Below are 26,681 nucleotides of genomic sequence, written 5' to 3'. Positions count from 1 at the left end.
CGTGTTTTTTGCATGGAAAGCAGTGCCAGCATACCGTCATGCGGTTTGTCTCGCAACCCAATTTTGGCCCTGCCATGGCCACCGCGTGCCGTGACTGGCGCCGGGACGGCCATGACCGAACCATGATCACACATATATATGTTTTAATAAAGAAATAAAGATTATCCCAACATTTGCATCACATGATGCCATGGCCGAGCATTGAACATATAGCTTAAGGCCTGATTAAACACAAAGTCTTTGCAACCATTACAGCCAGATGCCCGTCAGCCGGCGCATCGGTGGCTTTTATTCTGACACCATCAGACCCAACAAATTAACAGTTTGACACACGACTCTGGACGACTAGAATCCTTGACACGACCACACCAAAGAACTCGACGCCGTTCCTGACGAACTGCAACGGGGCTTATTGTAACGTACCAACCTGACACGGCACGGCACGAACCACGGACGCGACATGGCCGTGGAGGAGACCGTGACACGCGCGGACAGTATTCGCGTACGTGCGCGCATCAGCGGCGGAAGCTGCGCTGCGGGCGCGGGGTCTCGCCGTCCACGCCCCTGAGCTTGACCGCCGTGTACACGCCGGCGCCGGCCACCGCGCCGAGCGTCGGCGCCAGCAGGTAGATCCACAGCTGCCGGTAGTTCCCCGCCGCAACCGCCGGTCCCAGCGTCCTCACCGGGTTCATCGACCCGCCCGTCGTCGGCCTGCCGTCAATCAGCCAGATGAAAAAAACACGCCGCTCAGCTCATGCAACCATGCATGTCACGCTACGTGCTACGTGATTAAGGACGCGCGCTTCGTGACTTACCCGGCCACGAGGATGTTCAGCGCCACAGCCGCTCCCACCGCGATCCCGGCGAGCTCACCCACCTGCAAGAACGCGGAGAAATCACAACAGAATCGATCATTGGCATTCAGCGACGAGGGAGGCTCGATTGTTACCGCGCGGGTGTCCGTGGCGACGGCGGTGACGACGAAGAGGAGGTTGAAGGAGATGATGAACTCGGTGAAGAACGCCTGGGCAGTGGAGATGGTGACGTCGGGCACGGTGACGCCGCCGGAGAGGAACGGGTGGAAGACGCCCTTGAGCGCGAAGCTGGCGCAGATGGATCCCAGCACCTGGACGGTCACGTACGCGGGCACCTGGAGCCAGGGGAAGTGGCGCAGCGCCGCGAACGCGATGGTCAGCGACGGGTTCAGGTGCGCGCCGGAGATGTGTCCCGTCGACAGGATGACGATCGTCACGGCGAGCCCCGCGCACGCCGCGTTCCCGAACGGCGTGATCGCGCCGCCGTACTTCTGGTTCACGATCGGCGCCGCCGTCGCGAAGAAGATGAGGATGAACGTGCCCACGAACTCCGCACCAAGCTGCACGCATCATCACCGTTCATGTCAGCTTAACGAGAATTCCTCGGACTCGGACTTCAGACCTCAGAGTGTTACCAGTGATCACTGTGCAGGTGCAGGTTTACAACCTGAATGCTAAAACGCTCTTGAACTACTGCATGATCAACTGTGACAGGTGTGCTGTTAAATTATTGTAATTATGTGCTTAGGATCATCATTTGGATTGTGCATAATTTGGAACGATTTTTCTCTGAAATACTAGAACAGGGTAACAGAGCAAAGTGAACAAGCCCATGAACACTGCTCTGCATTCGATCGCAAAAGCAACAAAACACAAGCAAAAAACAGGCTGGATCATCCGACACTCAAGAGCTGAAATGACACATCGTCCTTTTCCAATTAGTCAATAATCTCATGCAAATATCCAATTGGGCACACTAGTACGATATTAATATTATTTTTAAACAAATTGATAGGAGAGCTACCGATTATATTAGTACTAGACGATACTATGCAGCCACACTTAATTCATCGACAGATTGGATGGACGTGACCGGCGAGACAGCCAAAACGACGCCGGCAACCACTCTCGTCACGGACGCCTGAAGCTACCGTCGGTTCAACTTCAGTTTTGAACATACTCCTTTTGTGTCACGTCCAAGAACCTTATCATAGCTTAATAAATTGTACTTGGCTAATGGCTATCATTTTCTTTGTTTGAAAATTAAAATCTGTAGTATCTTGTCGAGAGTATTGTTAAGCTCTTTGTTTTCAAACTAACGATGTAGGAGAGTAGGACACGATGGGCTACAATCTAGTACAATTATTGGTCATATGCAACTTTAAAGTACGGATTCAAGACACATCAGTTTTAACCTACATTTTTTGTTCATACTCAACTAAAGTACAGTATGTGTTCAAGACACATCTGTTTGAAAACTTTATCTGAAAAACATCTGTTTTAAACTCAATTTTTCCTTTAATTTTAAGAAAAGGGGAAAAACACTGCCAATTAATTAAGAAGAGAACAAGTTTACAATCGAAATGCCAGCAAAGCCGGGGAAGGAAGCCTACGACAAGCCAAAGAATGGCAAAAAACACCAGAAAAGATTTATTTGGATTGAATTATTGATTTGGGTGAATTGAATTTTGGAGTAAACACGCATCTGGAACTTATCTTCGTTGATCAATCTGACCATCTTATTATCTTCGCGGACGAGCATGGAGCTCGGTGGCAACGCTCCCGGATGGAGCCGAGCCGACGGGGGTTCAAGCCCCCATCCCGCACCCCACAGGTCTCCAACGAAGACTGCGTCGTGTGGAAGTGCCGTTCAAACAAAATCTTATTATTAGTAGTTGGCCGTCTTTCCTTATCTCCTTTTTTCTAAAGAAAATTTCCTTACGTTTTTCTGATAGACTTTAACACAAGCTTCTCCCAAGGAGGAAGTGAGGAACCCCAGTTCAGTAATTCAAAATGATCAGCCCAGTGGAATCCTTAAACAAGTATATCATTTCCCGGGAGTGGTTGGTTAGGGAACATGACATGGTGTGGACTCGCACATATCGCCCGATTACGCGCCGCCGAGCCAAGCCAAAATTTCAGCAACTTGGTATACTTCTAAGTTCAGAATAGCGTGATGGAGGCTGCAGGCGGCGCGGAGAACTGGCCATCACCCATGAGCCAAACTATGTCACTTTCCATTTTTCAGTGCCATTTTTCTATATCCTTCTTCTTCTTCTTCTCTCACGAAGCTACGATCGGCGCCTAAGCATTCTACTTTAGCAGGTTAATACCGGTAACTATTTGTTTAAAAAGATTCCTAGCGCTTTTTGAAGCAGGATTCCTAGCTAGGTCCTTGAACAGCACGCCCTGACAACAGCCTGCATCAGATCCCACGTTCTGATCCCTCATCACGCTTGTTCGTTTCAATCTGATGCAGGCTGTCAGGACGTGCTCTATTGTCTCATAGTCAGCTTGTTCACCTGAACTCCTCAGTTTAGAAGCGGCGCTGAACAAAGAACTAGTGCCTAAAAAGAATCTGGATTTGTTGGGGAAAAAAAATCTGGATTTGCGTCATCGATCCGACCAAAATGGAGTACTACGTACTTAAAGGTCTAATCATCCTTCATGCCGAATCTAAATTCCAAACAATGTACTGTAATTGATTCACCAATAAGCATCACATATATGAGATCACCGAAATCACCAGGGATTAGAAACAGGTGCCCAAAGCCCTAAACTGTGTGGATTGTGGCTGTCAGGGCTGTGTTGATACTAGGGATTAAAATTTTGCCGAATTCAGGAATTTGAAAAATGGCCAAATTTTTAACGAATTTTTTTTTTTATCTTTTAGCCAATGAAATAAAATTACAAAACGAAATTAAAATCCCCGATTGGTACAGGCTTGCAGACACATGACTGTTGTAAAGTTGTTTTGACCAACACAGTGTAAAATATGAAGATGCATATATGTCTGTACCCTCCTGTACTACCAGCATAATTAAGCACAAAAATATGGCAAAAAAATTCAAAGATCAGACGTGTAGACATAAGAATAAAGAAGAGCAACGGGCACGTGCGCGCGCATGTGCATGGGCATGGTGGCATACCTTGCGGGTGAACGAGACGTCCGGCGCGGGGATCTCGACGACGCAGGTGTTCGTCGCCATCCCCCACCCCTCCACCGCCGGCATGCACTTGCACCGCGGCATCGACTTGCGCTCGTACGACAGCGAGTCCACCCGCGGCCCCGCGAACAGCGGCGCAGGCGTCCCGGGCGTCGCCGGCGCCGACCCGTTCGGCGGCGTCGACCCCGCCTCCATCACTGATCTCTTTGCTACTTGCTTCCTCTCTCTCACACACACACTCTCTAACTTTTTTTGTATTTTTTAAACGACTGGCAGTGCAGCAGAAATAGGAGACGGTGTACTAACTACATGATTTGGTGGTTTTTGCAAAGGTAATGCTACGATACTGGCCGGATTGGCTTCAGGATCATTAGACCACGACTGATGGCTGCTGCTACAGATACATGCTGGGTTTTTTTCCTAATTTTTTTGTTCTTTTTTCAGCTTGGTGGCAAGCAAAGCAAAGACGGTGGCGAAACTTACATGATCTGGAGGTTTTTGTTGATTTTGTGCTAAGGAATCAGTGGGGGCGTATCCAGCCTACCAACTTACGCCTCGCTTCGCAACACCGATGCTTTGGTTGTGGCTTATTTTTTTGTGCTTTTTTCTTCTTCTGGGATTTGGATTTTGGACAAGGATCGGAGTTCTTACATGCTTCACAGGTTTTTCTCAAGGTTTGGCTAAGGCGTAATGGGTGCGGAGGTGGCGTCCAGCTCTCTCACAAGAACAGTCTCTCTCTCTACCTTTCTCTTGCTAGGATTGGGGGAATGGAGAAAGACACATGCGACGAACAACAAGAACACAAGATGCAATGCAATGGAGATGCAGGAAAGAGCAGTGGAGGTGATCGGCTGGGGAGGCGGGAGCAGAGATGGGTGATGGGTTTGGAGGGGGAGACGGTGTGGGTGTGTGGGGCTGTGTCTATTAGCAGGTCACAGGTGCACATGAAGGGGATGGATCGAGGTCAATGGCCTCTCTCTCCACTTGCGAGGCATCTGATCTCCCAATTGCTCTCGAATAGTACGCAAACTAAAAGATCGGGGCCGGTGGCATCATCATAATTAAGGATTGCTTCAAACTAGTTTGTTTAAGCAAGCTCATGACAACACAAAACCGATGGCATCATCATAATTAATGAGTGCTTCAAACTAGTTTGTTTAAGCCATCTCATGACAAAACAAAACCGTGGAGTAGCTGCCTGCCCGGGGTATGTACAGTAGCAGGCTCCATCTCCATCGAGGATTTTAATAGGAATTCTGAAGGAAAGAACCCCACGGAGTCCTGCAAAATCCTTGTGAAAATTCTGCAGAAGTCCTACGTATTAAAGTATATATAAGTGAATTATCAGTCTTTTCTCCCTCAGCTTTGGCTCTTCTGTTAATTGGTCGGTGTGCAGTAGCTCAATACGGTACAAGAGTTTTATGTTTCGAGTTTGAGTCTTAGCTGGCTTAATTTAATAAAATAAATTGTTGTTCGCTTCTATTTGCATAAACGATTTGACCAATCGTCGGTAACTTGATATTTCCTTTGTCACGAAAGATTGTTGTTTTGAGTTATGTGTAGTCAACATGTTTTATCTTTGACCTCAATATATTTTTAAATATTTTGATTGAACTTTTGAAAATGATATAGCTAGATTTGTCTTGAAAAATAGTTTTAAAATATTATAACTTTATTATATTTTGTATACATTATACACTAGCAACTAGTGGTTAAAATAGTATATCGGTAACTGTTTCGACGTTCAAAACAGTATTATTTCGTGACTGAAGAGAGTATGTTACACCAATGTTATCAATTGTCACCCCATCAGAAAGGCCATCAATGGTATACGTGCTTCACCAAGCTAGTTAATTTCTGAAGTCTTGTTCCTGCTGCTTCGTTTTGTTCTTTCACTATTATATTAGGTCTGGGACTAATCATTGCACCCTGATTGATTTGGAACCCGGTCCAATGAAGCCCTCGTTAAAATATTAGGTGCATGTGCAATCTGATCGACACAATGGAAGATGATATTAGTTTTCCGAAAATAAAACTCATAAACGTTAAATTTGCGGGTTCAATTCAAAACAAACAGAAGATAACCTCAAGCAAAGTAGGAGCGAGCCCGAGCCCATTTACACCGGTGAATCCGAAGATTCCGAACAGGGTAGGCACAAGCAAGTGTAAAATTGCATTCGTCAGGTTGGCAGCAGACATCTGAGCTGCATGTACATATACAATTGACCCAGTAATAAAAAGAGTTTAAGATGTGGATGTACGTCTCAGTTGCGGATGTGGAGGTACGTTTAGATTTTCAAAGTTCGAGTTTTTTTAATGTGAATTTAAATGTCTATTTTTTAAAATAAAAAAAGAGCTTACTGTACCAGCTTGGGGAAATTTATAGGCCCGCATGTCAGTGACTGTTCAGATCAGTAGATTCACAAGATCTTCGGAATCTGATCGAGCATGTAGTAGAGTGTTTCGTTCTTTTTCTGAACTAGAACTGCATCATTTTGGTCAGTGCCGTGAGATTTTGAGACCTCTTTCCACTTGATCGTGTCTTTTTTCTGTCTTATCACTATCAGGTTCGCTTTTGCTGGAACACGGATTCGTGCTGGTGCAGAGTATGGTTCTGATTTTCTGAACCTCTCTTGTCAGGTCAATCCTTCTACAGTCACGTTGTCCATATGTTCAGACCGGCGCCAGGACATCCTGGTTTCAAAGCCATGTCTGACTTTTGCTAGTCTGATCAATGCACACACTGCATGACTAGGAGCGTTAACACTACTTGTACCTTCGAGTCTCGATCCAAGGTACCTGGAACTTCGAGTACTCACATCGTGGAATACTGGAAGTCTGGAATGAATCCAGTGATGGAAACCTCCGTTGATGATGGTTGATGAACACAGGTAGTTGCTGGGGTTCCCTCAAGCGGTCAAGCCTCCGAATGATTGCCCCGGAGTCGGCACTGTTTGATAACGCTCTAGCTTTTAGTTTTATTTTAATCTAAAGTTTGTACTTAAATAAAGTGATTTAATTATATATTTTTAGTTTAAAATAAAAACAAGATAATTTATTCAAATATCTTTAATATATCTCTAACTCTATTTCTAATTTTTTTTAAGTCAGAGACATCCAACTTCAAATATTATTAGAGTTAGAGCTTCACAGCCATGCAATGATGCAAGACGAATAGGTCAAACGAATCGGAGTCCGTGGCTCGAGCTAACCAAACCAAACACTATGATGTGATGTTTCCGTACCACAAATCATTCCGGCGATGTCTCTCGCGGTGAGCAAGGTCTCGCTACGTGGTGAGTATCCGGGAAGCTCCCCCGTGTTTTCCAAAAAAAAAAAAAAGCATTCTGTGGTTAATCGCAAGAGCCTCTTGTCTGCTTAAACAAATTAATGCTCTGGGTCCAGACTCCAGAGCAGGAGAATCATCGATGGGTGAAGTGATGGCCCGATTCGGCACACCTTTTCCTCGAGCGGAGCACGGCGTGGCGCAGCAAAACCTAGGTTAGCTGCTAACACGGAGACTGAAAAAGATTAGAGATGCTCGCAAACGTGGCGCAACAGTTTGCCCCATTGATCCCTGCTTTATACTTTACACTTAATTCGAATCAAATACCACTGAACTTTAGAAGAAATCGAAACCGTATTATATTGTAATAATAAATTAGGCTGTGTATATTGCAGGTTGTAGTTTTCGTAATCTAAAAGAAGAAACCGAAGCGGAAAAAACGCTTTTTGCTATAGCAGCACCTAGCACCTCTTATTAAACACTAGTAAATGACAGCGGCAGCATCCTATACCGCCGGAAAGTTAAGTGAACCAAAGCATCCCGTCACTAATAAGAAATCGAAGCCGTAATATATTGTAATAATGAATCCAGCTGTGTGCATCACATGTTGCAGTTTTTATTATCTAAAAGTAGAAATCGAAGGGAAAAAAAAATGCTTTCCGCTGCAGCAGCACCTAGCACCTTTTATTAAACGCTAGTAAACGGCGGTGGCGGCATCCTGGACCACCGGTGTTATGAAAATGCAATACAAGGTAAGCTTCCCTGATCTCGTCCAATTAAAAATGCAGATGCTTTTTTTCCCTTTCTGAAACGACAAGAAAAAAAGGCAGATGGTTGTGCCAATTGTTCTGTGTTCTCCTTTTTTGCACGGTGAAGTTGAGTGGATGCAGAGATGAATGATAGCCTGCCCGGCGCTGCTCTTGCTGCTGGCGTGGATGAACAGAGGAAAGAGGATGGCATGGCGCCACGTTGAGACGATGCCTTTCCTTCCTTGAGCGGCCTGGACGCTACGATCTGCTTTGAGGACGGTAGGCAGGATTGCCCAGGTTACAAGTGACCGTGACAGGCAGAGTGGCTACTGAAGAAGGCAGATAGATTCTTCGCCTCATGCAAGCTCTGACGATGTGTTTGCCGTGACCCTGAACAAAGTTCAGCTACTACACACCCGCTTAAGCTCCCACGCAGGCAAGCTACCTTACGTGCGTTCGTCTACCTTAGTAGTAGACAGCTAGCTTTAGCACTTTGTCACCTGCACAGCATGGATCGGTGCAGTAGCAGGGGTATGGATGGATGGATGAAAGAAGCAATTGTTCTGCAAATGCGTTTAGATCCTTAAAACTGCCCGTCAGCAGTAACCGCGGTAACCATACAATAATTTGGTAGAATTAGATAGAATCCGATTAAATTTTATCAAGTTTTTGATTTTTTTTTTTGAATTGGTAATTTGAGTTTGATCGGTAATCGTTCGATTTATACATACGGTGCGGACCGAATCATCCAATAATTATGATATCAAAGTAGTTATCGACGATAAATTAAACCCTGACTCTGGCCTTTTGTTGTAGGCCATCAATCCCACGCCCAAAAGGAGATCGAGATCCTTGAGACTTGACTGCTCCATTGATCTCCATCCGATGCCTGATGCTTACAGAAGTGCTGCATCGTGTTTGATGATGCTTACAAATTACCGGGCTGCGAAAACTGTAAAAGCCTGCCGATCCATCGTGCGATCTCCTACCCCCCTGGAGAATGATCCGTCAGCCGCCCTGAGTGGCATTCCAAAGCAGCGCTGCGTGCAGCGGTCCCTCCCTCAACTACTCACGATCACTAAGTTTTATTACGGGACCTCGACAGTCGACACCATCTTCAAAAGTAGGCTATGATGCTTCAACAGCCTGCTACTCAGAGCGAAGGTACATGGGGAGCAGAGAGTGTGGATACATCCACACAAAAATCGAAAATTAATGTTAACCTTTAGAATTTTATCTCTATTATATCCTCACGGTTCAAACTACTGCGACTACAGCAGGCTGCACAGACTAATATCGAACATAAAATTGTAAATAAATAAGATCTTATATCCTATCCATTTCGCTCTAGCTTCGTGACTGCTACTACTATCCTAGTCCAGGCTCCAGGCTATGCTTCAATTTCGGTAGTAGGCTGGGCTTTGGGCCTCAACTGCAGTGATTGGCATGCTGGCATCCTAACATAACAATACGGGAAACAACATGATCGTCAAGTGGATAGCTGAATTTCAAGATCCGTTGTGCCCTGAAATCTGAAGCGAAACGTGTGGCGAGGAAGCGTTTCTTTCAGGCCGTCCGCTCTGTTCTCTGCCCGCGTGGAGGCCGGAAAATGACGCACCATCACTTCAGATGCCAAGCGAACAATCGAGCATGGAAACGTTGGCCTCCCTTGCCCTGTTTTGAGCAGGGAAAAGGCTCCACTTTTCCTGGTGGCATGTAAGAGACTTGGGCTGCTAGCTAGTATATTTTTTAAAATTTATATAGATTTTATTATTTATAATTTCTCATACCTCACATAGTAGAGAGATATTAAAATAAAAATCATTTTATATTATGAGAAATTATAAATGACAGGACTAGAAGTATACTTTTAATGGCTGATGCGAGGGCCACGGAAATAGATAGATCCGAGTGAAGTCAAATGTAAACAGTAAATTATAAGAATATAAATATTATTCTGACGTTAAACACTATAACAGAGTTATTCATATACTATAGCAATATTACTGTTTATATATTATTGTAACAATACTGTAGCATTAAAATCCTAACAGTTCATATGTAATCTAACGTCTCACGATGAATAAAGTCAGGTGATTTCGTTCCACGCCAAGTCAGATGATCCCCGTTCGTAACGGACACGGCGACCAACATGTCTGTCCTCGTCTTCTTCGTGGCGATCGTAGATTCACAGATAATGGCGATGTGGCGCCCTGACGAGCACTGGCTTTCAAGCCATAAAGCATGGTCTAATACTCTAATTGTTCAATCTGTCGCGCGATCTTGACAGCTTCGGCGGTTCAGGAAGACGCATCAGGACAAGAACCGAGCTTACCGCTTACACAGTGCGTCCATTCTTCAGTTGTTCACTGTAACAGCAGCTGGGCATGGTCAATATAAGAATTCGAGCTGGTTAAGAGAAGAGTTGAGCTTGCCTTAGCACTTGTCAGAGGTACGACGGCGACGGATCTAGCAACCCGATTGATCAATGCAACACTCTATCTCTAAAATTATTAATAACTTAACTCACTCGTAAGATGAATTCGCACACGCATTTTTTTATATTTTTATTCTCATTACATGTAAAAGAGTTAATATAAAGATATTATGTTTACAACACAAAATATTATAAACTGATTCAAACTTATTTAAACTATTAAGATGATATAGACAACACAGACTAAAACAAAAATACTAAGATATATTTAGTTGTGTGGATAAGAGTGAATGGAAGATGTGTAAATAGTGTGATCAGAAAAAAAAAAGAATATATCGTGTAGAAGGGGGAGATCGTGGAAATCGACCGGACGGAGCCATTCTGAGTGCTCTTTAGTGCTCGTGTATGTGTGTTAATGTTTTTTTATTTACTTCTTTATTTTATCTGGAGTATAAAAGTGGTCCAAATTTTTTAAATATTTTTAGAGTTCACTAGCAACCCATTTTAATTGTTTTGATAAAAAAAAACATAAGCCAATATTTAATTAAAATTCTTCAAAGAAGCCTACTTTTATAACTTATAGCAATTTATATTACCTCAAATAAATTTCCAAAAATTAGGAAAAATCCACTAATATTTTTCTCATGTGATGTACTAATTTATAAAAATATTTTCAACCATAGGTTATTTAGTGAAAAGATGAGTTCCTTCGCAACACTTCATTTATGTGTATTTTTATGATTTAATGTGATATTCTCTTCTTAATTAAATTTGAATTTAGACAAATTCAAATATGCACAAATTCATCTATATTATGCATAATCAAAGGATAAGTTCACCAAAAAATCTTCATAAACAACTTAGTTCATCCAATCCATCCAACCAAATATAAAACTAACTCATACTAACCACTCTAATTCTATCAACCAAACAGAAAACTAGCACATCAAATTCATACGAAACAAATAAAAAATTAATCATCATGTCTTGAAAAAAAGAAATAGACATATCCCACCTAATCTCGCCATCTAACCAAACTTTAAAAACAAGTGAGTGATGCCTAATGGCCAACGCCAGCCACCCAAAATCGCCGATAAAGGGAGGAAGGCATCGGCAATTTGCCATGATGCCGATAGGAGAAGATGAGAGAATTTGTGCTCGCCATAGGGAGCCATATGCTAGCTGCAGCAGTCTGGCAGACAGGCCATGGTGTGCCACTAGGTAAATGGAGTGTACTGTACTAGATTGATCATCGCCATCGACGCATAATGCAGCACATGATTACTTGACTAGGACACCTCATCTTGTGCTTAATTAGGTGCTAATTAGTCATATATACACAGTTGAGGAGAAGGGGTAGGTAAGAGAAGTAGTTCTGAAGTCTGAACCCTGATCCACAGGTGGATGCCTTGCGATTTGCTGACAAGAAGATTCACTGAACAGGACAGCACGGAGTACCTCACTCCATGTACTCTTCATGTGGGCGCAGGTGATATTGAGGTGCGTGCATGGATCAGCAGAAAACCTAAGTTGATAGGAACAGATAGACAATTCACTTGCGCTTCAACCAGTGATGGATGGCGCGGCTGATGGATAGCATTTTTGGAAGCCTGAAATAGCAAAGCGCCAGCTGCGCGTGCGTGCAACCCTGGTCCATGAATCGTTCAATCCATCGAACAGGCGGAGCATCTGTTCTTGGCAGCTCAGCTCAGGCACATGCACTGGCAACATCATCCACACCGAAATCGCCATGAGTACTTGAAAGTGCAGAGCAAAAACTTGAGGCCAGGAAGGAGGCATCGTTGGAGGTAAAGCTATCGGTCGCCGCGCTAGGAGCGACGCTGGCCTCTAGACTTCCCTTTTGCTCGCCATTGGTCGCCGCTGCTCTGCAGGCCTTTTCTACTCTTTGGCATGCGGCAGATATATGCTATGATCGCGCGGTAGTGGGAGACAGGAGGGAGAGGAGAGTACTGCATTGCTCGATGGAGGAATGAGACCAATCAACCATGCACAAGACCAAACAAGAACGTGATCTTGAGCTGTCACTCGAAAATCACGGTTCCACGACGCAAAATCGATCGACCGGTTGCCTTGCCGACAAATTGATTCCGGGTAGGATCACATCGCCGGTCGATCAGCTAACAGTAATCATGGATCATAGCAGGCCAGTCCAATAAAACATATGGAGCAGAGCGCGATAAGAAGATGGCACACGGCCCTGGCTAGCCATAGGCCTCAGACCAATTTGCTGCATCACGGCAGCTGCAAGCAGATCCATGCTTCGTCCTCTTGCTGTGTATACTCACGCGTGGCCGGCTCGCTTCGGCCGCACTCGGCGCGGCCGACGTGACGGCGAGTCGAATCTAGTTCGCCCGGCCGTGCCGGAAGCCTCCGCGGCCGCTGTTTTAGCATATGGTTACGTGAAGCTTTTCTTGGATTAGGGGACGGGTGGTACGGGCCAAACGGTTAGAATCGTTTTTTTAATAATGGAAAAGAGATTTCAGCCTTTGCAAACCATGGTGCACACAATCTAATTCGTTATTACAAGTTGCTGCAACATGCAAGCATATTATAAAGAGCACGAAAATAAAATAACATGCTACATGATTATTAAGATATCAAGAGTCGCCTAGCCTATTATTAATCCGTCATCTATTTTTGACAAAGAACTCTACGGTAACTTTGATGGGCCAACAGAATTATGCAGGTTTGAACTTTGAAAGGCGGCGAGAGGATGCCGGCGATCAATTGGAATGTGGTATTCGTGCACTGTCTGCGGCGACGATGGTGGATCCGATCGTTGTTCCTCTCACGTGGCTGCCAAGTTATCAGAAACTCTGAAACCACCGGCCACAATGAGGGGATAGTGAACAGTGTCTCTTGTGGGATCTTACATTATTCATTCACTATGTACACCTGGCAACCAACAGATGAGATCAGAGTTCGAAAAAGTTTGCAAATACACATTTGGTTTAACCTATCGAACTCTGAACTTTAACCAGACAATACATATGTTACTTTGTCACTCTTGTAGGTTAGGCAAGGATTGGCCTGGCCATGAGCAAAACAAACTTGATTTCACTTTCAGTGGTGAGTGTGTGGTGGGCCTATTGAGCCTGCCAAAAGAAACGGAAGAAAATTTGTTTGGCAAGGTCCAAGCAGTAAAAGTATTCAGCCCGATTGCATGGCCTAGGATGCATCATGATGTGCTGTGGGCCTTTGGGACTCTAACCAGTAGGTCATGTTTATTTTTACCGCTGATTCAAATTTATTCTCACTAAATTATAGATTATAGGATTTTAAGTAGTTTCTAGATTGGAACAGTTTGTTTTAGATTTTACTTTTAAGTCTAGAATCCATAATGAGAATAAAAAACAAAGACCTAAATCAACCTTCGTTCGTTGAAGTAGGCTCACCGTTTCCTAAAAGGAAAGGAAAAAAGAAAGAAAAAGCCTTGCTGTTGCCAGAGACGCCTCTGGCCAATGTTCGATCCAAATTTAATTCGCTACCTCGACACTAAAATCGCCCAACGCCACTAAGAACTGCCACATGTACAGTAACAGTAATACGCCGGGGAAACACGATCGAATCAAACATTCTGTGGACACAGACACACGCCCCAAATGGAAAACCTCAAGATCGGGCTACCCATGCCAGCCTCTCCTTAAACCAGACATTTTTCCTTGAGAGAATCAAATCAAACCGGTCATTAATTTCTCCCAAAACCACAAAATCCCGCAAAAAAAAATGACCCCCAATTTTCGACACGTAAAAAAACATAAACGAAGCACTAATGCCACAAAAAAGTCATTAATTTTGACATGTACGGTGATATTTTGGCACGTCTGAATAATACACATTTGGTTTAACATGTCGAACTTTGAATTTTAACCACACTATACATATGTTGCTTTGTCACTCTTGTAGGTTAGGCAAAGGATTGGCCTGGCCATGAGCAAAACAAATTTGATTTCAGTTTCAGTGGTGATGTGTGGTGGGCCTGCCAAAACTGCTTCCCAAAAGAAACCGAAGAAAAATTGTTTGGCAAGGTCCAAGAAGTAAAAAGTATTTCAAATTAATTAATCTAAGGCTATCTACCAATTATCTTTAGTTTAATCAATTACACTATTTTTAAAATTTTTGCTCAATTTAAAAAAGATAGTGTTATTCTCTCTGTTCAGAAATAGTACATTATTTTTTTAAAATCAAATTTTATGTAGTTTGACTAACATTTAATTAAATTATAAAAATATCTAATGTATAAAAATATATAAATAGATTCATAATTTAAAATAATTTCACACCATATAGTTTGTAACTATAAATAATATATTTTGTAAGAAATATTAATCAAAATATAACTTAGAAGATCGAGTCTAAAAATACATCTATTATTTTAAAAAAATATTAATTAAGATCGATAAGTACATTTAGATTCACCAGTTACACCGCTACTCCCGATTGCATGGCCTTGCATGCGTGTGCTGTGAGAAACACCCCCGATTTTCGGCACACGTAAATAAACATAAACGAAGCACTAATCCCGCGAAAAACCGGTCATTAATTTCGACACACGTCACAAAATCCCGGAAAGAAAGTGACGACGCGATTTTCGAAACAATCACTCCGACCACGGGCAATCAGACGGCCAGCTGGCGACACCCAACGGGCCCCACTGCGAAAGGAAATCCGAGCCCAACGGGTCGCTACCACAGCGGCCCAACTCAACTCAACTCGAACTTTCCACCGTTCACATTGCCTTTTCTCATCTCTCTCTCTCTCTCATCTCTCTCTCTCTCTCTCCTCCCAGCGTCGCACTCTCGGCGAAGAGTCCCGGCCACGCGCAACCTTCGCCAAACGCAGCTGCTTCCGCCGCCGCGAATCCCCCCCGATCCGTCGAGCTCGAATCGAGTCCGCGCGCGTATCCCGAATCCAGGTACGGGGATCCCTTGGCTCGTGCCGCTAATTTGCTCTCCATCTGATGCTTGGCTGGTTTGGAGGGGAACGATTTAGCCCAAATTTTTTGGGGGAAAGTTTCGGTGAATCTGTGGCCGATGGATCGGGAGTAGTATCTAATCTTTTTCGAGTTCTTCGCATAGATTAATCCAGTGCTCTTCTGATTAGGGTATGGACGGGGTGCTCTTCTGATTTGCACCCAGTTTTGGTAGTCCAGTGCGGTTAGGGTATGAACGGGGTGCGTGTGAGATGCCGTAGCGAACGTGGAGTCTAGTGTACTGGGAGCGTCGCTAGGGTTTGTAGATTGAGTGAAGGCTTGTCCCTTAAGTGAATCGAGGGGAAAAAACTCGTCCAGAAAGATGAGAAGCGTGGGCAGTTTTCACACCGCAAAGTGCTGTTACCAACATGTGTATTGCTTCTATCCATAATGCTTGTGCTGTGAGTCGTGTGTTGCCTTGCTTGTGTGGTCAATTGCTAACTGGGATCTCTGCTTCGATTGCAGCGGAGATGAGTCGCGCGCACGACGGGCACAGGTCCTTCTTCCCTGTGGGGAACCCCTTCCGGATGATCCTTCCGAGGGGAGCCCACCTGTCACCGAAGCTCGCGGAGCTGCTCGCGTCGCATGAGGATGGCCTGGCCTTGAGCTTGAGGAAGCTCAAGCCGGAGGACACCTCAGAGGTGCTCACCTTGTCATGGATGAGGCTCGCAGTGGATAGCTTATCGGAGCTGCACACCAACATTGCCACCCTGATCACCGAGCTTGAGCTGCCCGTCTTGGATTGGGATGAGAAGTGGGTGGACATCTACTTGAACAGCAGCGTGAAGCTGCTGGACATTTGCATCGCGCTGAGCTCAGAGCTCGCTCAGTTGGATCAGGGGCAGCTGCTCGTGCAATATGTTCTGCATGTGTTGGACTCTGGGAGCAAGGTGCCGTCGCAGGAGCAGCTCAAGAGAGCTGAGGCGTCGCTTAAGGAATGGATGGAGAAAGTGCGCATGAGGTCTCTTAGGCTTGAGAACTGCTTGGCAGTTTTTCAGGAGCTTGCTGGGAACCTTTGTCTGATGAAGGTTAAGCATTCTGCTAAGGGGAAGGTGCTCATGCGGGCCTTGTATGGAATTGAGGCTGTTACAGTCTTTATCTGCAGTGTGCTTGTAGCGGTACTGTCAGGTAGCTCCAAGCCACTGGTGGAGTTTGATGTCCCTGAGAAATTTGGTTGGTCTAAAGCCTTCAATGATTTTCGTACTGCTATCAATGGGGAGCTTAGAAGGCAATTATCCAGAGGCAGTGTTGCAGCTGTAAAAGAGCTGGAGGAAGTTGTGGCATGTGCTAGAAAGCTGCATGGATTGATCAGCACTGCTCAGCTTGAAGAAGAGAATTCCAACCTGGCTCGTGCTGTTAGCCATTCAACGGAAGTGGTCATGTCAGATTCTGCTGCCCAGGAAGGAGCCCATGAGGATAATCCTAAATTGGCTGATGATACTAGCCGTGAGTGTGAAGTAATCATGCTACAGAGTATTACAGAAGGAATGGGTATAACTGACATTAAGGAGGATGCCAAGACTATGAGCCATACAAAAGAAGTGATGATGCTTGAGAGAACAAGCTACGGTGAACACCAAGATGATAACACAGAGCAGGCCACTGGCATCGGCAATGAAACCAGTGGCTTGGAAAGGGGAGAACAGTTGCTGAACTGCATCTCCAGCATGTCGAAAAGTGCCAAGGGGCTCCGGCTCGGGTTGGACGAGGTGTCCAAGCGAGTGGGGGACTTCTTCCAGATCGTGCTTACAGGACGTGATGCGTTACTGTGCAATCTCAGGATTTCAGATGGGAGCAAGGTTGCCGCTGAGGTCAGGTCTTAGTATGCTCTGCAAATATGTATTCTGTGTAATGTCTGTATGCACAACTTGGCATCGGCAGCACATCTTTATACGTGGTTCTTCTGACTTCTGGCCCCTGCTCAGCCTCACCAAAACTAAGCTGGGGCCAGATCCCAGCGGCACTGTGCATAATCATGTGCTGCTAGTTGAGTTGTGCTAGTCGTATATGGTTTGTATTCGTAGGTTCTTTACAGTTCTTCCCCTCTTTTTGGTCAGTAGTAACTAGTAACTAGAATGTTGTTGAGTAAATACTAAATACTGTGTTGTCGAGTTGATGTTGGTGGAATGTAGAACGGCGAGAGTGCAGTAACTGTATGTATGCTCATGTGTGCCGGTATTTGAGATGAAAATGCATTGCAAAGTGTGAATCCCTGTCTTATATATCTTGCACTGATATGGCCAACTTCCTGTGTGCATGTACATCATCTTGCCGTTTTGGTTGACCTGCTTCCACGAAGATGGTGTGTTGTTGCCTTTGTCCTCGTGGGTTTGGAATTCTCGTTCCATGTGAAATATCCATTGCTCCTGCCATTTTGAGTGTCTTCTGTCAGAAGCAAAATTGTTATTCCCTTCCTGAAGAAGACCGATTAGTATTCAGAAAACACAGGATTCAGGCCTTCAGCCCAAACAGGGAGATAAGGAGTCTACCATAATTGCTATTGCCTTCTAGATTAAGTATGGAATCTTTGAATGGTCTTGGATTAGTCTCTAATAGAGATAGACCCTGTTCGCAAACGTGCTGGGCACTCTATTGACTCCAAGAAAAAGGCCATCTAAAGGATTGATTTTTAATATAGTATTATTTTTAATCCTGTTCATCTTCCTTTTCAGTTTAGCCACTGTTAGGCCATGAATAACGTCGTGGACGTGTCTGTCACTTTTAGGTAAGATTTACAAATACATTTTACCTTCGAAAACCGCTCCGCGGCTGTAATCACGGTTATCGTGGTAACTGCACAGTAATCTATGAAATTCTGTAGAAACCGATCAAATTTTATCAACTTTTTTATTTTTATTAATTTTAAGTTTAAGTTTGGTCGGGTAGCCGCTCGGTTTATAAAAACGATGCGAACCAAATCTTCCAATAGCTGCGATAAACGATATTTGTAATCCTGCATGGAGGCAATTTCATCGATTTTCTTGCCACCGTGGTGCTTGCTTAGGAGTCGCCGCTTTTTTTTTTTTTTTTTTTTCTGGTAAGACGGGAGTCGCCGCTTGACAAAGCGCCTGCGCTACCCACAGTCATGGAAGGAGTACTCGAGGAACCGTAATTAGCTTAATCAATTAACTGGCAAAACAAAGTCTTGTGCGGATGTTTCACGATTCTCTATCTTTAAGCGTCTATATAACCAGAACTATAAGCTTGCTAGAATTATTGTATTTGCGAGATTACGACGAGATTCATGTGCTCCTAGGATAGGAGACATGTTCTAGAAAAAAGAACAATCTCTCGCATGCCACTGGAAACTGCGTTTGACTGGAGACATTGGTGAACTTGCAGAATAGATTTGCGACCTTTCCCCTACTAGGCGACTGATCTTCTGGGGCCGATCTCTCTGGTTCCCTCTCCTCCGGCGCCGGAAGGGAGGGGGAACTGGAGCTTTGGGTATCGGTTGTTTGTACGTCTTAGTTTCTTTAGATCTAACTAGTTTTCTTTTAGTTCTCCTGTTGTTGAAGGTGTGGCGGGAGGATTTTGGTGTTTTCTTTCTCTTCTTCGATGTCGCCGTCGTCTGTGGTGCCAATTTCGAATTGGAGAGGTCGAGGTTCGTTGTTCCTTATCCTTTAGTGGTTGGGTCGGAAGTTTGTCTCTCCTGTGTGGAAGTTCTTTTGTTTTAGGCCGTCTTTGCTTCTTTTGGGGTTGCCCGAGACAACGCTAGCAAGGTTGTGCTTGTCGTGGTTGTCTCTGACAACACTACTGTTGTTGTTGGTGTCTCTGGCGACCTGGTGGCATCGGCCTTGACGACATGGAAACTTTTGCTTCTCCGAGCTGCCTGTGGCGATGTTGCCTTCTCCTGCAACATCTTCAAGGACGACTTCGTGAGGTGTTTGTTGCGTCTGGGTTGGATGTTTTCACCCCCTGGTTTGCAAGCTTGTTTCTTTGGGTCTTTGTTCCCCGGTTTGACGCCGCCGAAGTTCTTCTGGGCCTCCATCTTTGGTGCAGCTGGGGGTGGAGGTGACAATACTGATTTTCCTTTGCCGGTTTTGTCGATGAAGTCGTCGATGTACGTTCATTGGGTTAGATGTGCTCCGGCGGAGGTCCTGGAGCACTGGATCTTGCGGCTTTACAAGGTTTGGGCTTCTTCGTCATCGCCGACAGGTGGAGTGGATGATGGTGAGCACCCTGGTTTCGCCGATCTTTGCAGATCTGCTCTGGCTCGTCTACGGAGAGTTTGGTGGAGGCCACCGGAGTGGAGGAAGTTGGTGAGGATGAAAATGTTGTACTTTTTTGTATTTCCTCCTCTTTCCAAGGTGTTATTTATAACTTGGGATGTATTGTGCTCATCTTTTAATATATTCCACCTTTCGCAAAAAAAGGAAACTACGTTTAACTTTTAGTCAACCTTCAAAATGCCCATCCTATCCTTCTTCGTTCCTCTTCTAGTCTTTTCCTTCCCCAACTGCCTTGCCTGCAGTCGTGCGTTGTCCGTCGTGTCTCACGTTCCACATCCACCTACTCGCTACGCCGTCCATGTCGGTGTCCTCGCAAACCTGCGCCCTCTCCTTTCCGCTCACCCACCTCCTCACAGGCACCTGCATGGCCTTCATCGGCAGCTCGATTGCAAATTTCAATTTGATTTATGGCTGGGAATCAGTTCTGGCAGAGGGATGGGAGAGGAATTTAGGGATTGAGAAGAAGAATTAGGGATCCGAAAGATGGGGAGAGACGAAGAAGCTATTGTCACGCAGGCCACAAAGGGTAAAATAGCCTTTTTGCAAGACCGTCGCGGGTTGCCTATGAGAATCTGGTCGAAAATGGCATTTTCAGACAGAGAGTTTAAGAACACTAGCAGTAAAGGGTAAGCTAGTTTTTAGTGGCATATCTGGAATTAGGCAACCTTCCAGTGGCATATATAAAATTGACAAAAAAAAATGACAGGAGAAATTGCAGCTATCAATCTCTTTTAGCTCTGCCTTCTCTTCCATATCTGAATTTTATTTCTGAAGAGATTCTCCTATGATCAGATGGAAACTGGATCCTGTGACTTCGCTCGAAAATACTACAGCAGTAATATATGCCCGCATGGACATGAATTCGAAGTTGGAAAATACTACAGCAACATTGTAGCAAAATACTACACCGAAACTTACTGTGCAACAAATCCTGTAGCAACTGATCGGGACCTTCCGTTTTAGATAGCATGGCAGAATGGCTCAAAGTGAAGGTACTGTTGCCCTCTGACGTTCTGAAAAGCCAGAAGATCTGGTTCCGATCGGATGATGCATCAGGCTGCTCACTGTTCACACCAACTAGCTGTAAAGTAGTATAAACAACGCTATCAGCCTATCATCTCCTCTGTTCCATTTGGCACGTTGCTGAATTGATGCCACAAGAATCGATTCATCAGGGTATCCCATTCATCAGCCTTGACGTCAACGGCTATCCGGCTACTGAGAAGCTTCACTTCTTCTCCAGCTATTCGGCCGAGGAGACAGCGGAGCAGAGCAAGAAGACGCCGCCATGGACACACAGCTCCTGCTCCTCGCCGCCCTCCTCCTCCTCCCTCTCCTCGCCCTCCTGCTCGTGCAGCAGCACGGCGCCGTTGGTAAGGGCAAGAACGGATGCCGCCTCCCGCCGGGCCCGCTCGCCGTCCCGGTGATCGGGAACCTGCTCTGGCTGAGGCACTCCTCGTCCGATGTGGAGCCCCTGCTCCGCCGCCTCGTCGCGCGGTACGGCCCCGTCGTGTCCCTGCGCGTGGGATCCCGCCTGTCCATCTTCGTCGCCGACCGCCGCATCGCGCACGCGGCGCTGGTGGAGCGCGGGGCCGCGCTGGCCGACCGCCCGGCGGTCACGCGGGAGCTCCTCGGCGAGAACGGCAACACCATCTCGCGGTCCAGCTATGGGACCATGTGGCGCCTCCTGCGCCGCAACCTCGTCGCCGAGACGCTGCACCCGTCGCGGGTCCGGCTGTTCGCGCCGGCGCGCGCGTGGGTGCGCCGCGTGCTCGTGGACAAGCTCCAGGAGTCCGGGGAGGCGCAGGCGGCCCCCGTGATGGAGGCGTTCCGGTACGCCATGTTTTGCCTCCTCGTGCTCATGTGCTTCGGCGAGCGGCTGGACGAGCCCGCGGTGCGCGCCATCGCCGTCGTGCAGCGCGACTGGCTCATGTTCGTGGCCAACAACACGAGCGTGTCCGCGTTCTGGCCGGCGATGACCAAGCACCTCTTCCGTGGCCGCCTCCAGATAGGGTTCGATGTTCGGCGGAGGCAGAAGCAGCTCTTCGTCCCACTGATCGACGCTCGCCGGGAGCACAAGAAACAGCTCAGCCGAGGCGGCGACGCCGCTGCGTCAAAGAAGGAGACGACGTTCGGGCACTCGTACGTTGACACGCTCCTCGACATCACGCTCCCCGACGAGGGGGGCCGCTCGCTCACCGACGACGAGATGGCCAAACTCTGCTCCGAGTTCCTAACTGCCGGTACCGACACAACGTCCACCGCGCTGCAGTGGATAATGGCCGAGCTGGTCAAGAACCCGGCCATCCAGGAGAAGCTCTACGGCGAGATCAAGGCGACGTGCAGAGACGAGCAAGAGGAGGTCAGCGAGGAAGACACGCACAAGATGCCGTACCTGAAGGCCGTCGTCCTCGAGGGATTGCGTCGGCACCCTCCTGCACACTTCCTGCTCGCGCACAAGGCGGCGGAAGACATAGAGGTCGGCGGGTACCTGATCCCCAAGGGCGCGACGGTGAACTTCACGGTGGCAGAGATGGGCAGGGACGAGCGGGAGTGGGAGAGGCCCATGGAGTTCGTGCCGGAGCGGTTCTTGGCAGGCGGCGATGGGGACGGGGTGGATGTCACGGGCAGTAGGGAGATCAAGATGATGCCTTTCGGCGTCGGGCGGAGGATTTGTGCAGGGCTCGGCATCGCCATACTTCACTTGGAGTACTTTGTGGCCAATTTGGTGAGGGAGTTCGAATGGAAGGTGGTGCCCGGCGACGAGGTGGACTTGGCCGAGAAGCGCGAGTTCACCACCGTCATGAAGAAGCCGCTCCGCGCCCAGCTGGTGCGAAGAACCACTAATTGAACGCCAGAAATGCTAAACATCTTCCGAATAAACTTCTTTTTTTTGCTTCAAAATCAGTCGATTTTTTCGCTTTGTGATCTGTTCTTACTATTGAAGAGTAATCAACGGATTTAGAGTATTTTAGGGATTTAGGATAGAGAAGAGGAGCAGCCATAGCCAGTAGCAGAGTTGGAACCAAATCTTAGAGGTTAGCTTCTTTTTTTCTCGTCTACATATTTCTCTTCTTCTTTTCCACCTTCTCTTCCTCCCTCCTCCACCCCTTCATTTCAGTGGAGCTGCAGGCCTGCAGCCAGTAGGGTTGGAGCCCCTCAGCCCCCATGCTGGATCCGCTGCTAGCCATAGCGCAGAGAATACGAAAAACTCTGGATGGATACTGCTCCTGATCCTTCCTCTATTCTTTCATTTATCTCCCTTACATTTTAGACTTTAGTCTATTTCCTATTACATAATTAGAGCACACACCAATACTCCTGTCAAGATGGGGGCAAATATGTCATATAGACCCATCTTGCCACAAAATACGGTAAAAGTATACTCGGGCAACCCTTTAGTTAAAAAATCAGCCACTTGACTATTCAGTATAAATATGTAAATATTGATTCTCGTCTATCTCAGGCTGATCTAAAGGCATCTTTTCTTTCCACCATCCTACCTAATCTGCATTGATTTTTGATAAGAGCTGTATGATTTTTTTTTCTTCAAAATATGGGATGGTGAGAGGAAGATGTGCCTTTAAATCAGTCCCAGACATATAAGAATCAATGTTTGCAACTTTGTCTTGAATGGTTTGTTTATACCGAAGATTTTCCCAATTTATATATGGGAAACATATCATCTCTCGATTTAACTTCTCCTCAATGAAGTTACGATCAATTTTAATGTCCTTGGTTCAATCATGCCGCACTAAATTATTAGCTATATCAATATTTATTTTGTTGTCATAATATAGTATCAAATGCTGTGGAAAATCATCCAAATAATATTATAATTAATCACCAGGAGGATCATTATTCATAATCACAATCTCGATAATTAAACAGAATATAATTCCGGTAGTCCCGGTACGTGTTTTGTGCCTAAGATCGGAATACATGTTATCGGTGATATGGGAACCAGGGGTTCTCGAGTCCCGAGGCCAGGACAGCATAATGCCACGTGGCGCCATCCCTTGGGGTCCATCTCCTTGAGGGTCGAGAAAAGACAGTTCTGGGAGGGGTGCTCGGGGCCAAGAACAGTTGGTCCCCGAGTACTCGGAGTTCCCTGAGGATCTGAGAAGAGCCGGTTTTGGAAGGGGTGTTCAGGGCTATGAACAGTTGGCCCCTAAGTACCCGGAGTTCTTCGAGGACCCAAGAAGAGCCAAGTCCGGGAAGGGGTGCTCGGGGACATGAACAGTTAGCCCCCGAGGACCTGAGAAGCCCCACAAGGGCTCCACGGTGAGGTGTCAATCGGTGGGAAGCCCGATGCTGTATTTAAGAGGGAGCGTGGCCTGTCACATCCAACCACTCCCCCCACGCTTGTCGTACTGAGTACGTCAGTCCCTGCCACCGCCTGGCAGGGAGGCGTGGGGACAATTAATGCGACGGGTCTCATCGCACGTCACCCTGCGGGGCCCATAAAGGAAGTCGGTTTGGAGATATCGTCGATGGGCTCGAGGCATATCACCTGTCGCCCTGCCGCGTCAGACCATGTCAGACCCACTCTGACCGGACGGGCATGCGGGGATATTCAGCGGTTGGCTGGTGGGCCCCCCTCCTGCACCTGCTAAAGTTGGGGCGCAAAGCCCGACGGGACCGACCGAATGGCGTATTTTCAACCCCTGTAACATCAAACTGTAGACCCATAATTGTTGCTTTCCATTTATGGCGTACAGAAACTTGTGCCCCCGTTCTGGGCACGCCGAGCCTCCCCCTGGTAGGATAAAAGGGGGAGCACCTCGTAGCAAAACAGGTGACAAGTTCAAGCTAAGTTTTAGCAGGTTCAAGAGGTCGAATAGAAGTTCAGAAGCCAAGCTGAGATTCAACAAGCAAAAAGTAAAACCGAAGCTCAAGACTTAGACAAAAAAATCTTGTGACACAGAGATCCAGAGAAAGGCATTCCAAGAGCATTAATAGCACATCAGACACACAGGAATAGGGTATTACACTCCGTGCAGCTCGAGCCTATCTAAAATCCTTTTTGCATTTACTCCTACTAGCCGACGATCATCTGTCCCGTCTAGATCTCATACATTCACATTAACCCCACGTACGAGATAGATCCAGAATCAACCCCCCGACCGAATCTCAAAGGGGGTCCCTCAGGATCCCCGCTTGCGATGTCCATCCACCGACACATGCCCTCCAACAAATAGCATCACAACATAGCTTAAGAAAAAAATAAGTAATTAACATTTACATTACAAGTCTTTAGCATTCGACAGTTTACATCAAAAGAGAACAACAACTACGCAACAGAAACATAAACCTATACAACAAAAGAGAGTGGAGCCACATGCTCTTAGGCTCCATCCTAAAAGCACGACCTCCAAGAGTAGGATGCACTATTCTTGCCCGACACCCTGATCGGCAGGCACGAAGTAGCCAAACACCGGCTCTTCCTCACCAGCAGCATCTAAAAATGCAGGCATGAGTACGAAGGTACTTGCAAGACTTAAATCACATAGAGCACATATACATAGATCAACTCCAAGGATTATGTATTGAGCCATTAGCAAGAAAAAAGTCACATGGTTAAGTTAAACAAAAGCGGTAAGCAACCTAGATACATATGTGTGAGCAACTAATTTAACCAACAACATAAATCTATCCTGCTACAACCAAGTGAACATAAATAACTGGAACCATAAGAATATACATGTAACAAAGACCAACTCAACCATCTCACACATATCCAACCATCAACCACAAGCGAAAACTCTACGACCGATGCAGATAGACAGAAGCATACTCATGACCGAGAGCGCGGTATTTTGAAATATTTTTACACCCTGCAAGGGATACTCCTGGACTCACACGACTTGAGGATCATACGGCTTGCATGACCACACAGATCCATACAAGGGGTACTCATGTCAACCTTTCCCAATAAGTTTCAACCATTTGGATCATGCATTGCTCGGCGCGGAGGTATTAGAACTATTCCCGGAGCAAACTAGCACCTCTTATAAGCCCGCCCGCTCACACCGTCGATGTTCACGCCCAAATAATCACAGCTATAGAGGTATTCAGCTCGCCTTACCATTAGATCAGTATGTGGTGAGTAAGGTAAGTGCTAAAGCCGACTACACCGACGATCAGTGCTTAAACGACGCAAGCGGTCTACGGTGTCCAGGTTCCTCTCCCGGCCTGCCCCCAGGAGTTTCCTCCGGAGCAGATAACACCGCTAGCACCGTCCACATCTTGTCTCATACTCACCGCTCATCCAACTATCATCATCCCATATCCAACATTGTTATCATTGCGAAAGTAAATAACACCTATGCTCGCGAACGATGAGACAATTCACCGTTCTACTTCTACCGAATGACCTATGCATTGCTAAGCATTTCGATTTAACTTGTAATCTAGACACCAACAACATACTCAAGGAGACAAGGAGAGTTTAAACAACAATTGAAGGTACAAGTAATGCATTCAACATAGAATCTACTCACTTGTACCTGATCTCGACTCGACACATGCAACATACATAAGCATAGTTTATCAATTTTAGACTTCATTCAATTGAACAAAGGTACAATATGCTTAGTTATTTGCCTTGCTGCTCAGGTGGCTGCCTATAGTTACCCACACAACACTCGCAGAAATTCGAAAGATTGGAGTCGTCTTCGATCACGGTCGCCTCCCACTCCAACTCCTTATTCACTAAAGAAGAGCGCATGCAATGATGAGCATGAGTGAATGCAACAAGGTATGCCACAATACTTAACAACATGCTAGAAGTATAATACATGTGAAACAATGCAATACTAAATGATCTAAATGAAGTCTGGAAACTAACAGCCATCTGGAGTATCCGGGTTGGTTCGGAGTATCCGGGTTCGGACCCTCCTGGTGAACCTCCGGAAGAGGCGCTCTATTACTACCTTTTGCTTGTTTGACCCAGAGTATCCGGGTGAATCCGGAATATCCGGGTTCCGAAGCCTCCGGGTC

General features: G+C 46.1%; 3 protein-coding genes across 3 annotated transcripts; 2 read left to right on the top strand and 1 right to left on the bottom strand.

Annotated features, from left to right (window-relative positions):
- Nucleotides 1-225: 225 nt before the first annotated feature.
- LOC133904135 (aquaporin NIP3-1-like) lies at nucleotides 226-4,989 on the bottom strand. Its single transcript, XM_062345634.1, has 4 exons — nucleotides 3,965-4,989; nucleotides 950-1,375; nucleotides 816-877; nucleotides 226-711 (listed from the first exon to the last, which is right to left on the bottom strand). Exons 1-4 carry the CDS (start codon nucleotides 4,175-4,177, stop codon nucleotides 516-518), a joined length of 897 nt encoding a protein of 298 aa, XP_062201618.1. The 5' UTR covers nucleotides 4,178-4,989; the 3' UTR covers nucleotides 226-515.
- Nucleotides 4,990-15,218: 10,229 nt separating this feature from the next.
- LOC133903368 (UPF0496 protein 4-like) lies at nucleotides 15,219-17,667 on the top strand. Its single transcript, XM_062344712.1, has 2 exons — nucleotides 15,219-15,390; nucleotides 15,913-17,667. Exon 2 carries the CDS (start codon nucleotides 15,918-15,920, stop codon nucleotides 17,268-17,270), a length of 1,353 nt encoding a protein of 450 aa, XP_062200696.1. The 5' UTR covers nucleotides 15,219-15,390; nucleotides 15,913-15,917; the 3' UTR covers nucleotides 17,271-17,667.
- Nucleotides 17,668-20,823: 3,156 nt separating this feature from the next.
- Nucleotides 20,824-22,620, top strand: LOC133903414 (cytochrome P450 89A2-like). The gene has a single exon (XM_062344788.1). It carries the CDS (start codon nucleotides 20,968-20,970, stop codon nucleotides 22,528-22,530), a length of 1,563 nt encoding a protein of 520 aa, XP_062200772.1. The 5' UTR covers nucleotides 20,824-20,967; the 3' UTR covers nucleotides 22,531-22,620.
- The last annotated feature ends 4,061 nt before the right edge of the window (nucleotides 22,621-26,681 follow it).

This window comes from Phragmites australis, chromosome 21 (assembly GCF_958298935.1).
Source record: "Phragmites australis chromosome 21, lpPhrAust1.1, whole genome shotgun sequence".
In the NCBI taxonomy this organism is placed as follows: Eukaryota; Viridiplantae; Streptophyta; class Magnoliopsida; order Poales; family Poaceae; genus Phragmites; species Phragmites australis.
The sequence above is the reverse complement of the archived record's forward strand: the minus strand, read 5'-3'. Positions and strand labels throughout refer to the sequence as shown.